Below are 13248 nucleotides of genomic sequence, written 5' to 3' on the forward strand. Positions count from 1 at the left end.
TCGGTGGAGATAATGTAGCCCCGAGCGACGCTCTACAAAGGGAGCTAACGCGGTGTGAAGAGTCCCGCGCTGCGCGCGCGTACGCCGCGCTTTTAAAAACGCCTCGCCCCGCTCCCCCCCCACCCCAGAAGCCGTCTGACTCTCGTTTCCACACGATTTCACACCCGCGCCCTTTCCCTAGACCTTATTAATTATATCCCATTAGCTGCCATGGCAACAGAAGTGAGGGACGGGGTGGGGTGTGAAGAGAGAGAGATGGATATGCGTTCTCTGGGAGACCACCCGCATGCCAGATTAGCGTCATGAGAAATTAACCCCTTTTTTTCTTTTTCAGACACTTTTTTTTTTTTATCCCATTCCCTTCCTTTATTCCCCAAGTCGAGAATGCCCACTAGCCAATTTTACGCCTGGCGCTATGGAAGTGCAGTGCGGTCTTTAAGCTTGTGTTATCACTGAGATGTGGCTCTAGCTCTGTAGATGGAAGAGTGTGCAAATCCATATGAAAACCTGAGTGTACATTTATTTTTTCACGTCTTCTTTATTTCTTTTGTCTTTTGTTCGATCCCATGCCTCATTCAGAATGGCCTTTGGCTAAGCTCCAGCGTCCGATGAACGTAGCACAATGAGCGTAGCACGATGAACGTAGCACGATGAACGTAGCACGTTCTTTGTTAGCGTGCGCGTGGGGTAGCAGTCGGTGAGCAGGCCGCAGTGATCGATGCTTCGATGCTCTGGTAATGCAGAGTGCTATCGGTGCCCTGACCTCAACAGGAAATGCTCTCTGAGCCCCGACTTGCACTTCCTGCTGTTTTTGGTTTGTCTTATTTCCACGGCAAATGTTTCTCCCCCGTGGACTTCATACTACAGGGGAACATGTAATATTTAAGAGGCATTGGCTTCACGAGCCATTGTCCTCATTCCCTCTGCGTTTTGATTGGTTTTGATTATTTTCCGGTCTGTAAGGGATTATTCTGTGAAAAGCAGCGGGGCTGAAGTCCGTCTGTTCCTGTGTGTGAGACTGTCGGACGCATAATGACCCTTTGGAGGGAGCGTAACTCAGACCGGGAGACATGGACGTGGTCTTTGGCCGTTGTTTAGTCTTAATGTCATACGCAGGGAAATAACACAGGAAGAGTCTGCAGAGGAGTTTGCCATGCCCCTCCCTCGCACTGTCTTGGTTCTGGGTCAGTTTGTGACAGATCTAAGATCAGTTTGCCTACTGATGTACCCAACCACAGCGGTTTAATGGGGGAACTTATATTCTGATCTGGGATCAGCCGCTCGGGGAAGAAGGTTCCTACGCCGTTCCCTCCGCAGCTGGTCAAAACAGGAAGTTCAGGAGCAGGAAGCTGTGAGCGTGTGCCGCCCGGGGGGTGGGGGGTGGAGAGTGGGGGGGGCTAGGGGGCGTCTGTGACAGGAAGCGGGGCCCTGACTGAGCCCGGCTCGGACAGGAAGCCGCGTTGTCATGGATACGCTCCGGGGCAGGAAACCCGAAACGGGAAGGTTCGCCGCCTTCAAAGCGCGAACGCGGAGCGGGCAGCTGCGGCGGTTAGCACCCGCGGCCGGCTCCTTCAGTCCGCGCGCCGGAAGCGTTTCTTTACGCGCTTCGTAAAGGTTTTCAGGTGTTGCGTTGGCGCTGTGCGGCGCTGGCTTTAATGTGAACCCTTTGCGTCGTGCGTTGGCGGCTGCACAGAGACCGGCGCAAATCTCAGCTGGAATGTGAAACAGGGGCCGGCCTGAAACATAGGCCTGCCAGGCATAACGCAACAATGGCTGAGGAGGGACCATTCAAACCTGGTCTGCATTGCCCCTGCTCAGCCATCGTTGTGTTATGCCTGGCTTTGTTTGACACATGGAGTTATGTCACTTGAAATACCCCAGTGGCAAACATTAAGAGTATAGACTTGTTTGCCTAGTGCCACTTCTGGACACTGGATATTCAAGAAAGCTTATCATGTCTGAATAATTTCAGATGTAATCAAGGGGTATTAAAATTGAAACAGGACACTGTTGTCATTGCCTTGAGCATAGAAACCAAATAAGAGTTCCACCAATCAGGACGTATGTTGGTAATAAGAAATGGTGCAACGTCTACAGTGATTGGTTGATACTTGTGGTTATACTTCTGGGGTCCATTACGGTATCTAGGCGGTACAGTCAGAAGGCATCCATGAATTATGAATGAAACTTGATGCTTCTGTTTGTTGTCACTACATGATTGGTGGAACTCTTCTTTGGTTTCTGTGCAAAAGATGGCAACACCAGTGCCCTTTCCCTATTTTGTCATCCCTGGGAGTAATTATAAAAAGTTTTTCCCCCACGTGTAGAGTTGTCAGTGTATTGGAGAAGCGGAAAGACCAGCCTCAATGCCGTGTTAGGATCTCTGTAGAAATCTGTAGATCTCTTGGGTTATTACTGTATGTTCAAGTGGATGCAAAGTGTGTTTTGGACTGTGTGTGTTTTTCTCCTGTGTGTTTATATTTGTAAGGTTAAATACATTTTTTTTAGCACATGATAATGAGTGTAAATTGTTGTGATTTGAAATGTGAAGTGAGCAGAGTCCATGCCGGTCCCAGGCCGGGGTGTGTGTGAGAAAGTGTCTCTGGGAAGCTGGGCTGGGGCGGGCGGTGGACGTGGTGGGCGGTGGACGTGGTGTAGCCGTATCGATTTTGATGTAAAGCAGATGTGGACTCTTCCCCCAGACACCCCATTGCGTCAGAAAGGTTCTGGCACAGATGTTTAGTAAGCACATTTTGAGGGGATGCAGGATTGGTACAATCAAAGACAAAAAAAGGGTCCTGTCTGCTTACGGTAAAGGTCCTGAAGCCACGGGCCGGACCGTGAACGCGCTAACGCGCTTTCGCATCGCGGTCGGCTCTGGCGTGGTGGAATTTCATGGTTATGTTATTCTTGAGCGATGCAAACTGTGATTATACTAGACCGTAACTGTGAACTGTTGCCAGTATGCGTGTGTGTGTGTGTGTACATGTGCAAGTGTGATTTTTTTTTTCTCTCTCTCATGGCAGTAAGTCCTGTGATCGTACACAAGACCAACTCAATAGAATCTCCCTCTCTCTCTCTCTTATCTCTCAGGGTGAAGGGTTCCATCATGCCATAAATATCGATCTTTATGAATTAAGATTTAAAGTCACCTCTCATTATACTGCTAAAATTTCCTAGAGGACTGTTAACGGAGGCACATTCATAATTAATAAGAGTGATATTAACCTAGCAAACAACAGTTGTAACAAGAAGGTTTGATAACTCTTCTATAGCTCTTACACAGCGATACCTGGAACATGACCTAAAAGGAAATCCAAGGAAAGGAAGTTAGAAAAGAAAAGGAAGGGACACACTGTAAAGGAATACCGATGTGTTCTTGGTGAATCCGGCTCAGCTCTGTGATTCAATCTGGGATTCATTTCCTTACGCTCGGTACATTCACCCTGAAACGATTCCGTTTAATTTCAGCCTGATGTACTGACGTATGGTGCTTCAAGATGTATGCTAAACGGCAATTGAGGCAAACTAGTATTTTTTATTTATTTATTTTTTGCAGTGTGGCCCTAGGTGCTCTTTAAATATCTTGTCATGTCAATTTTTTATCCATTTGGAAGAAGTACGCAGAGGGTGGGTTTTATGAGCTGTCGTAGAGGACTGCCACCGGATGCTGTGGCCTGGCTGCGCCTGCAGTTTGTGTGGAGACGCGCGGTGTTAACGCTAACGTGTCGCTGCGCGTTAGCCTGATGAAGGAGCCCGTCGCCGCGTGTTAGCACGATGAGGGAGTGTTGTGACAGTGTGCGTACCCTGACCTGCCGCCGGCTGATGTAACCTGGGGCAACGGCGGCGGCGGCGGCGCGGGACGGGGCCGAGCGTTTCCGGCGGTCCACACTTGGATTGGCGTGCGGCCGGGGGTCGGTGTGGCGGGGTTTGTGCACATCGATGCGAGGGGGGGTGCCAGAGTTTGTCTGTACAGTCCGGGGTGTGGGTGGTGGGGTGGGGTGAGGTTGAGGGCGGGTTTGGACGAGAGGGGGAATCCCCCGTTCCGGTTTTCGCTGTTCCTCCTTTGTGGGGGATTCAGGCAGATCTGGACTCCTTGTGATGAGGTATGAGCTGCTGCAGGTGAGGGGGCCGCCAGGTGATCTGAGAGATTAAGCTGAGGGGGTAAACAGCTCTGGGACACCTTTATGTGTGATGAAGGTATCGGACCTGCTGCTACATGTAGGGTTATCAGGAGACCTTCAGCATTCTCTCTGTTTCCCTGGGCCACATCCCAACACTGATCATTGAACAGTTGTTAGCAGTAATTAAGTTTAAAAAATCTGAAATCTTTTTACTGTGTAGTGGTTGCAGGTTGCATGGAGAAGAGCATAGTCTTCAGAACTTCTCCGAACTGGCAACAGATGTAGTAACAGGCCTATGAATAAAACTGGGGGGCCACGGTTGTCGATGGTGGGGAAGGGGGGTTGGGGGGTTGGTTTGGCGAGGTGGGGCGATTCTCCCTGGACCTCCTCGCTCCGGGACATCCCGTTTCTGACTCCTCCTCCCCCTCCTCCTCTCTTTCAGATTGCGCGGAGGTGAGTCGGACAGCGGAGAGAGGCAGCGTGGACAATGCGCTAGAGCAGAGGGGAGAAGAGCAGCTTGGGAGTTTTTCCGATTTTCAGGGGGGCGTCAGGGAGTCGGCAGGCGGAAGAGGAGCGGAGCGGGACACCACGGGACGCCAAAATGGGCCGGAAGAAGATACAGATCACCCGGATCATGGACGAGAGGAACAGGCAGGTCAGTGTCCCGCCCCGCCCCGTCGCTCAGCGTGATGCATCGTTAATGTGAAAAACGATGGCGTTTTGGTGATTCATTTTCTCCAGGGTATTGCAGTGCTTAGGGGCGGGGAAGGGTGATATCTAATGGAAGCCCTGTTTTGGCCGTGGGTGTGTGTGAGACTCGTCTTGCGGGCGTGTTTTGGTGCTGCGGCGAGGCGGTGAAGAGGTGACTGTTCTCTATCAGAGGCAGGATGACTTCAGCTGGCGTGAAAGCCATGAGTGTGACATCACCGCTCTCTGGGAAAGGCCTGCCCGCTGACAGGGCCATGGGGGAATAGTGCTCACTGATAGGCAGTCACAGAGTCCATGAGCTCGACCATGTCAGAGAACAAATGTGTTTTTCTCTGTGTGTGTGTGTGTGTGTGTGTGTGTGTGAAGGCACGTCTGTGTGTGTGTGTGTGTGTTGGCCTGTGTATGTGTCTGTTCCTGTGTGTGTGTGTCTGTGTGTGTTTGTCTGTTCCTGTGTGTGTGTGTGTCTGTGCGTGTTTGTCTGTTCCTGTGTGTGTGTGTGTGTGTTTGTGCCTCTGTGTGTGTGTGTTTGTCTGTTCCTGTGTGTGTGTGTGTGTGTGTGTGTGTGGGTGGGTGTGTGTGTTTTTGTTTCTGTCCCTGTGTGTGTGTGTGTGTTTGTGCCTCTGTGTGTGTGTGTGTCTGTTCCTGTGTGTGTGTGTGTGTGTGTGTGTGTGTGTGGGTGGGTGTGTGTGTTTTTGTTTCTGTCCCTGTGTGTGTGTGTGTGTTTGTGCCTCTGTGTGTGTGTGTCTGTTCCTGTGTGTGTGTGTGTGTGTGTGTGTGTGTGTGTGTCTGTGCCTGTGTGTGTGTTTGTCTGTTCCTGTGTGTTTGTGCCTCTGTGTGTGTGTGTGTGTGTGTGTGTGTGTGTGTGTGTGTGTGTGTGTGTGTGTGTGTGTGTGTGTGTGTGTGTCTGTTCCTGTGTGTGTGTGTGTGTGTGTGTGTGTGTGTGTGTGTGTGTGTGTGTACGTGCACACACACACGTCTGTGTGTCCCTGTAATGACCGCAGTGGACGGCACCCTCTCATTACCGGGGTGGATTAGTGAGGCGCGCAGCGTCCCCTCTGTCCCCAGCTGCCATCTCCGGGGCTGACCGCGGAGCCTGGGATCCTCCCCTCCCGCCCGCTCTAAAAATAACCCCCCTCAAACGCCCCACACGCCCTCCGCACGTCTGGGCTGCTCCTGTCTCTGCTGTCTGAGAGCGAGAAGATGAGAAAAGGCCATTTATTTAACCCGGCCTTGTTTTAAACTCATTTCCTCTCCGCCCTTTCAGTTTCACACGCGGAAATGCGCGGGCCAGGTGCTCCTTAAACACGCTGGGTGTAGCACTGGAGCGGAGTACTGAGAGTCAGGTACTCCTTAAACACGCTGGGTGTAGCACTGGAGCGGAGTACTGAGAGTCAGGTGCTCCTTAAACACTCTGGGTGTAGCACTGGAGCGGAGTATTAAGAGTCAGGTACGGTCACGATGGTGTCGTCAGCCTTTTTGACCCCGTATTGGGGCGGAGCTATTGTGCGCTGTCAGTCATTGGCTCATTTGAACCAATTAAAAATGTTATTCTGTCATGAAATGTCATTGAGAAGTCAGTGATGACACCTGAGACCCGTGTTTCCTGAAGCCTTCGCCACCCATCACAAGGTACTCAAGTGAGATGCTCAACTTTCGGGTCCTCACAGTCATCCTCCCCTTTTTCCCACGAGTCACGTGGCTTCCAGAGTAACTTCTGCCTGACGTGACATGTGTAAGCCCTTGCTTTATTCTACCCGCGGTCTTATTTCTGCTTATTGCTCGGATTCCCAACTTGGTCTGGTCTATGATTTCTCCTGCTAGAATGAAATCTGTTCCCTTCTCATTGATCCAACCCACAGGCCCACCCTTAAGTCTCTATAGGCCGCTCCTTTTGGGCATTTAGCGGATGCTCTCATCCAGTGCCGCCCACGAATCGCGGATGACGGTTTTAGGCGACGAGCGCAGGGCTGGTTCCCAGTCGTTAGCGTACTGTAGCGCATGAGGGTTGCCGTCAAAGAACCCTAAACGTAAAGTTAAGACCTGCATTAGGTGCTAGCGGGAGATTGAGAAGGTCGTGCTGTAAGCAGCGAATGGGCGTGAGGTTATAGCGTTAGCGACGTAGCACAGGTAGAGGTAGCAAACCCATGGAAAACGCAACAGAGCCGCGCTTCAGTTCATTAGGAAAATCTTGTTTAGCAGCGGGTTGACGTCGGGCATTACCCCGCCTCTGGGCAACGTCTGGTTGTAAGTCTTCGCTCTCCTTTTGGTGGCATCAGCAGAACAGGGCACGCTGGGTAATTACCCAGAGATAACCGCTCCTGAGAGATGCGTCAGCCTCGCGGTGGCCAGTTCATACGCTCTCGCGCGCACAGCCTGCGCCTTCTGGAGGAGGAGGAGATGAAAGCAGAGCTTATTTATCGTGTGGTCTTGCGGTTACTAATAAGGAGGCAGTGAGCTAGCTTAGCAAGCATGGGAACCGAACCCCGGCCTCCTCCTCCTCCTCCACAGCGCTGCGACGTTACCTCATCGCCGAAAGGCCAGGCCCCTTCGGCCAGACGGAGTGACCTGCCTGCCGAGTCCTCATTGGACCTTTAGTCTCTGTGACCGTGGTGTGCTGCGGGGTGATTGGTGCTTCCGGTGCCGAGTGACAGACGGTGCACCAATTAAAACGCCGTGGTGCTGCTGCCTGTTTAGCCTTTGTCGTTACATCAAGGAAGGCTTTGAACAGGTTGATGATCGTTCTCCAGTGAATTCTGGAGAAAATGAAGAACGGTCAGACATGGGGGCGACATAGCTCAGGAGGTAAGACCGATTGTCTGGCAGTCGGAGGGTTGCGGGTTCAAACCCCGCCCTGGGCATGTCGAAGTGTCCTTGAGCAAGACACCTAACCCCTAACCTCTAACTGCTCTGGCGAATGAGAGGCATCAATTGTAAAGCGCTTTGGATAAAAGCGCTATATAAATGCAGTCCATTTACCATTTACCATTTACCATTTACATACTGTATGGAAATACAGTACTGGTCAATACAAGCAAATGGATGTAAAGTTGAGTCATTCTGAACTTTGAAGCCCGATTGCTGGGTTGGAACTTTCTGAGGGCTGGCGTGTTTTGATCTTGAGCCCAGACTCGCCGCTCTCGCGCGTCCGAAGGCCGGTTGTTTTTCTTTCCGAACGCGCTCGGCCTCCAGCGGGACGTGTAATTTGCGTGACATAATGGCGGTTTCTGGCCACAGGGAGCCCACTGTTCTGTATCTAAACTCGTTTGATTAGAAGAGACGTCGGGTCGGCGTCGAAGCCGCGCGGTCGCGCCGTCTCGTCCTCGGTGCCCCCCCCCCGTGCCCCCCCCCCCGCCACCATGCCGTCGGATGACAGGGCACCAGTTAGGTTTCCGCTCCTCGTTGAACCGCCATGACTCCCGGGGTTCTGTCTCATAACGGTGTCGAAAAATCGCCACGCATGAATCGTCATCTCCGAAAAGACGGGCCTCTTCGCCGGCCGCGCGGGACGCGAGCCGCCGGACCTCCGCCAGACGAAAGCGGGGGGTTTTTTTGTTTTTCGGGGGAGAGGAGCGCAGGGGAGGAGAGAGAGGAGTCCGGGCCCCCGGAAAAAGGCTGGTTTCAGACCCCGGCGAAATAGTGACGGGACGGTAGCGGCGCGCGGGCGGAGACACCCTCCATTACGGGCCGCTGCCGAGCGCGGCAGACCGCCCCCGGCCCGTAATTACCGCCATTAACGCCGGCGCGCGCCCGTCTCCAACGGGCCGACTGAAAAAAAGAGGGAAATGAGCTAAATGTGGAAACGTGCAGCACGCTTTGCTGGCCGCGTGTTTTATTTTCCTCTCTTCCCAAACGGCTCCCGCGGCGAATGAGCCGGGGCTTAATTACCCCCGTAGCCACGCTCTGTTTGGATCGGTGACGCCCGGCCCGTCGCTACCGGTAACGCTGGTTACACACGCGGCCTGAGGCCTCGTCCGTTTTCAGCGCGCGGAGCGAACATCACCGCGGTCTTCGGCGCGGGCGATTGGTTCGCGCTCACGGGCGGAGGTCCCGCCGAAACTGTTACCTGGAAACCGTGGCCTTCCCTCAGCCCCCCCCCCTTCCCCCCCTCCCCCGTGGCTTCCCCCCCTAGGGAGACGCCGTGGACTGCTGCAGCCCCCTCTGCGACGGGGAGCCGGTCGCCAGGGGTAACGGGGCGAGTTCTTTGATGTGATTTCCCCCTCCTCCGTCGGTCCTCGCTGCGAACTCCGCTTCAGGCCGACATCCGAAACATGACCAGCCCAAAGACTCGACTCTCTCTTCTTTCACACAGGGAAAACTCTTCCTGCGCTTCCCTCTCTTTCACTCTCACTCCGTTTCAGTTGCTACATTCGGTTTCTTTTTCTCTCTCACGTTTTTTTTTTTCTCTCTCATCCTTTTTTCTCACGTTGTTTCTTTTTGTTTAATTTTGTCTCTGCGGCCATCTCCCTTTATCTCTTTCCCAGTTCTTCCCTCCGAAATATCTCATGCTGTCAACTGACCAATCAAAATAATGTCTTCCCTAGAGAAAAGCGCTCTGATTGGCTTGGTGTTCTCTTTCACTCCAGTACGGGCTTTACAAAGCCTTGCTTACCACCAAAAAAAATGCTTTGTTCCCTCTGGAGCCGTAGTCAGCGTGGCTCGAGCTGTTTATATTTGAATCACAATGAGATGTTTTCAGCGATTTGTCATAGTTCCGCGCGGGGCACCGGATTAAATACAACGCCATCATTTGCGGTCGATTGGAAAGGCGTTAAGCACGAACGCGGCCGCACGCAGACCCGAGGGCGCGATGGGGATCACGCGCGGGGAGAGCGTCCCAGGTGAGGGGAGAGGGCGGATTCGGGCTCCGCTAGCTTTCGCCAATGCTAATAAGCGCTAAGAGTCGCGGCCGACGAACGCTCCTCTTCTTTAGACGAGCGGACGTGTTTGTTCTCTTTTTTTAACAAGGATTTTGACGAAGGGGAAGAGCGGCGAAGCGAGTTTAATAACGAGCCGCCGTTATTCGGGTCCCGCGGGCGACATCGGAGGGGCGATTCGGCCACGCGTACGGTAGAGCGGCGGGCCGCGGGCGAGCACGCGTCCGTCTTTTCGGTCTTGGAGCCGGACGGGCGGAGCTCGTTTGATGGGGGGGGGGGGGGGGGGCGGGGGACATGACACCTCTCTTGGACAAAGAAATTGCTTTGGAAACTTTTTGTTGAAAAAATCGCTTGAAATTAGCCGTGTAAGTTATGAAGGGACGCTTTTTGGGCGGCCTCCAGCTTCGGGCCGTTTTGAAGAGAACATCGAGCTCGGCTCACACAACGAGGCCGCTCGTAACTTTCAACGGCATCGTCCAATCCAAAACAAAAAACAATACAGGCGCAGGCCAAGGTCAGCCCACCAGACATGACATCAGGCCGTGAGGAATGGCTCCCAGCCTGCTGTGTTATCGGGGCCAGGCCGGGCCAAACGAGGCCGATCCAGGCCAAACCGGGCCGATCCAGGCCGACGCCTCCCTCCGGGAGCGTGGTCTCCTCTCAGACAGGAGAGAGAGCCCTGAGCCGTCTCAGACAGCGGCTGCATCGCCCCCTCTCCAGGGCCCAGCCGCTAACGAGCAATCAGAGGCGGTCCCCCAGTCCTCATCTCACTTAAGAGCGCGGCTTTCACCGGAGGGCAATTAAGAGCGTGTGAAGAAGTCGCCGCGGAAATGCCGGCGGTAAACGAGACGAGCGGCGGGGGCGGGGGGGGGAGTCGCCGTCGTCCAGACGGGAGATGACCAGCGTCTGGCCCGAGAGCCGGGGCTGGAGTGGGCGGTGAGGGAGAGGAGGGCCTCCGCTTAGAGAGGCCCGGAGAGGAAGAGCAGGGATGTCGCTCGTGCGCGTTTCGCCATCTGCGTCCTCGCCCCTCTTTTTAAAAGCCCAAATCACTCACAGCGAATCGAGTGGATCTGCGCCGTTGCCCAGTCAATTAGACACAACGGCGATGAAAAGGAGGCGAATACTGAAAGGAGTGAAGAGGAGGAAGGAAGCGGGAAGGAGAGATGGGAGGGAGAGCAAAGCGCGGGACGGAATTATAGCTGTTCGCTGAATGCGCGGAAGAAGAAGAAAATGGCGCCAATCCGAGCGGCGCTCATCGCGTTTTCTGTGTGTGATTGTGCGCGTGGTGACGTCACAGAAAGCCCCTAACGTTACACGCCGCGCACAGAACCATGGGAGCTCGCCGACGCTGTGGACGCGTGACCCGGCCCGTACCGTTTTTAACGTTTACTTAACGCCGTTTGAAACGTCTGCGCTGCAGCGTTCGGCGCTTCGGTCCGCACGGTGCTCAGCTTTCGGTGCGTTTCTCGAGCGCGTTCCTGCCCACATGCCTCACATTTACACAGGCTGACCACTTCCTGCCCTTCTGAGGTCATTCTGTGAGAATGCGCAGCTTTCTCACCCCTTTCTGCAGTCACTCTGCGGACGTCAGTCAGAGGTGCGCTGGAAGTACTTTCTAAGTGCCGGTGAGTTATGTGAACAGCGATGCCAGATGAAGGCCAAGACTGATGTGGTCTGAGAGAGCATGGCCAACAGATGCCATTCCCTGGGTTTGGTTTTTACTCAGAATAACCTCAGGGCAGGCGACGCAGGCGCTTTAGTACTTCGATCGGATCTCTGCTGCTTTCTGTTCTCCCCTCTTCCCTCCCCCCTCCCCTCCTCTTCTGTCCTCTCCTCTCACCTCCCCTGTTTTCCCTCCCTTTCTCTTCTTTGCTTTTTCCTTTTTCGCACTTCTTTTCTTGCACCCTCTCTCTCCCTTCCCCTTCTTTAATCTTTCCCTTTGTCTCCTCTCATCTCCTCTCTCCTCCCCTTCCCTCTCCTCTTTCTCCTTTTCCTGTCACCTCCTCCTCCTCCTCTCCTCTGGCAGGGAGGATCCTAACCTAAGAGTTCTGAAAAGGAGTTTGCCTCCTGCATCCTTTTCTGGCCCAGCAACGACAGTAGCCGCAGCAGGAAGTGCACTGGCCCTACCTTGAAACACTACCTATTGTAATGGCTTTTCAGAAGGTTTGGGTATAGACTGTGTGTGATACAGTACGTAATACGCTGACACATTTGTCTGGTGGTGTAATTCTAGTCCTAAAAGGCATGGAGCTATTTAACCTGGACCAGACTGCAGACACCAACCACCTTGGAGCAAAAAAAAAAAAAAAAAAGAAAAGACATAGCTGTGCATAATCAGTGAGTGACCTGGTGCACTGTGGTCCAGTGGAACGTGCGGGTGACCTGGTGCACTGTGGTCCAGTGGAGCGTGCAGGTGACCTGGTGCACTGTGGTCCAGTGGAGTGTGCAGGTGACCTGGTGCACTGTGGTCCAGTGGAGCGTGCAGGTGACCTGGTGCACTGCCCAGTGGAGCGTGTGGGTGGCCTGGTGCACTGTGGTCCAGTGGAGTGTGCAGGTGACCTGGTGCACTGTGGTCCAGTGGAGCGTGCGGGTGACCAGGTGCACTGTGGTCTAGTGGAGTGTGCGGGTGACCTGGTGCACTGTGGTCTAGTGGAGTGTGCAGGTGACCTGGTGCACTGTGGTCCAGTGGAGTGTGCGGGTGACCTGGTGCACTGTGGTCCAGTGGAGCGTGCGGGTGACCTGGTGCACTGTGGTCCAGTGGAGCGTGCGGGTGACCTGGTGCACTGTGGCCCAGTGGAACATGCAGGTGACCTGGTGCACTGTGGTCCAGTGGAGCGTGCAGGTGACCTGGTGCACTGTGGTCCAGTGGAGCGTGCAGGTGACCTGGTGCACTGTGGTCCAGTGGAGCGTGCGGGTGACCAGGTGCACTGTGGTCCAGTGGAGCGTGTGGGTGACCAGGTGCACTGCGGTCCAGTGGGGCGTGCGGGTGACCAGGTGCACTGTGGTCCAGTGGAGCGTGCGGATGACCTGGTGCACTGTGGTCCAGTGGAGCGTGCGGGTGACCAGGTGCACTGTGGTCCAGTGGAGCGTGTGGGTGACCAGGTGCACTGCGGTCCAGTGGAGCGTGCGGGTGACCAGGTGCACTGTGGTCCAGTGGAGCGTGCGGATGACCTGGTGCACCGTGGTCCAGTGGAGCGTGCGGGTGACCTGGTGCACTGTGGTCCAGTGGAGCGTGTGGGTGACCAGGTGCACTGCGGTCCAGTGGAGCGTGCGGGTGACCAGGTGCACTGTGGTCCAGTGGAGCGTGCGGATGACCTGGTGCACCGTGGTCCAGTGGAGCGTGCGGGTGACCTGGTGCACTGTGGTCCAGTGGAGCGTGCGGGTGACCAGGTGCACTGTGGTCCAGTGGAGCGTGCGGATGACCTGGTGCACCGTGGTCCAGTGGAGCGTGCGGGTGACCTGGTGCACTGTGGTCCAGTGGAGCGTGCGGGTGACCTGGTGCACTGCGGTCAGCCCTTCTGCCCTCACACAGACCTTTGCTC

General features: G+C 54.5%; 1 protein-coding gene across 8 annotated transcripts in view; it reads left to right on the top strand.

The window, feature by feature from the left end:
• mef2aa (myocyte enhancer factor 2aa) overlaps positions 1 to 13248 on the top strand; it is a 93291-nt gene that overhangs the window by 41577 nt on the left and 38466 nt on the right. For all 8 annotated transcript variants that reach the window (XM_035395426.1, XM_035395425.1, XM_035395424.1 and 5 more), the window contains one exon: positions 4567 to 4779. In XM_035395426.1, the coding sequence (XP_035251317.1) occupies positions 4726 to 4779 (54 nt within the window). In that variant the 5' untranslated portion in view covers positions 4567 to 4725. The remainder of the gene's footprint in view (positions 1 to 4566; positions 4780 to 13248) is intronic.

The sequence above is a fragment of the Anguilla anguilla genome, chromosome 16 (genome assembly GCF_013347855.1).
Source record: "Anguilla anguilla isolate fAngAng1 chromosome 16, fAngAng1.pri, whole genome shotgun sequence".
In the NCBI taxonomy this organism is placed as follows: Eukaryota; Metazoa; Chordata; class Actinopteri; order Anguilliformes; family Anguillidae; genus Anguilla; species Anguilla anguilla.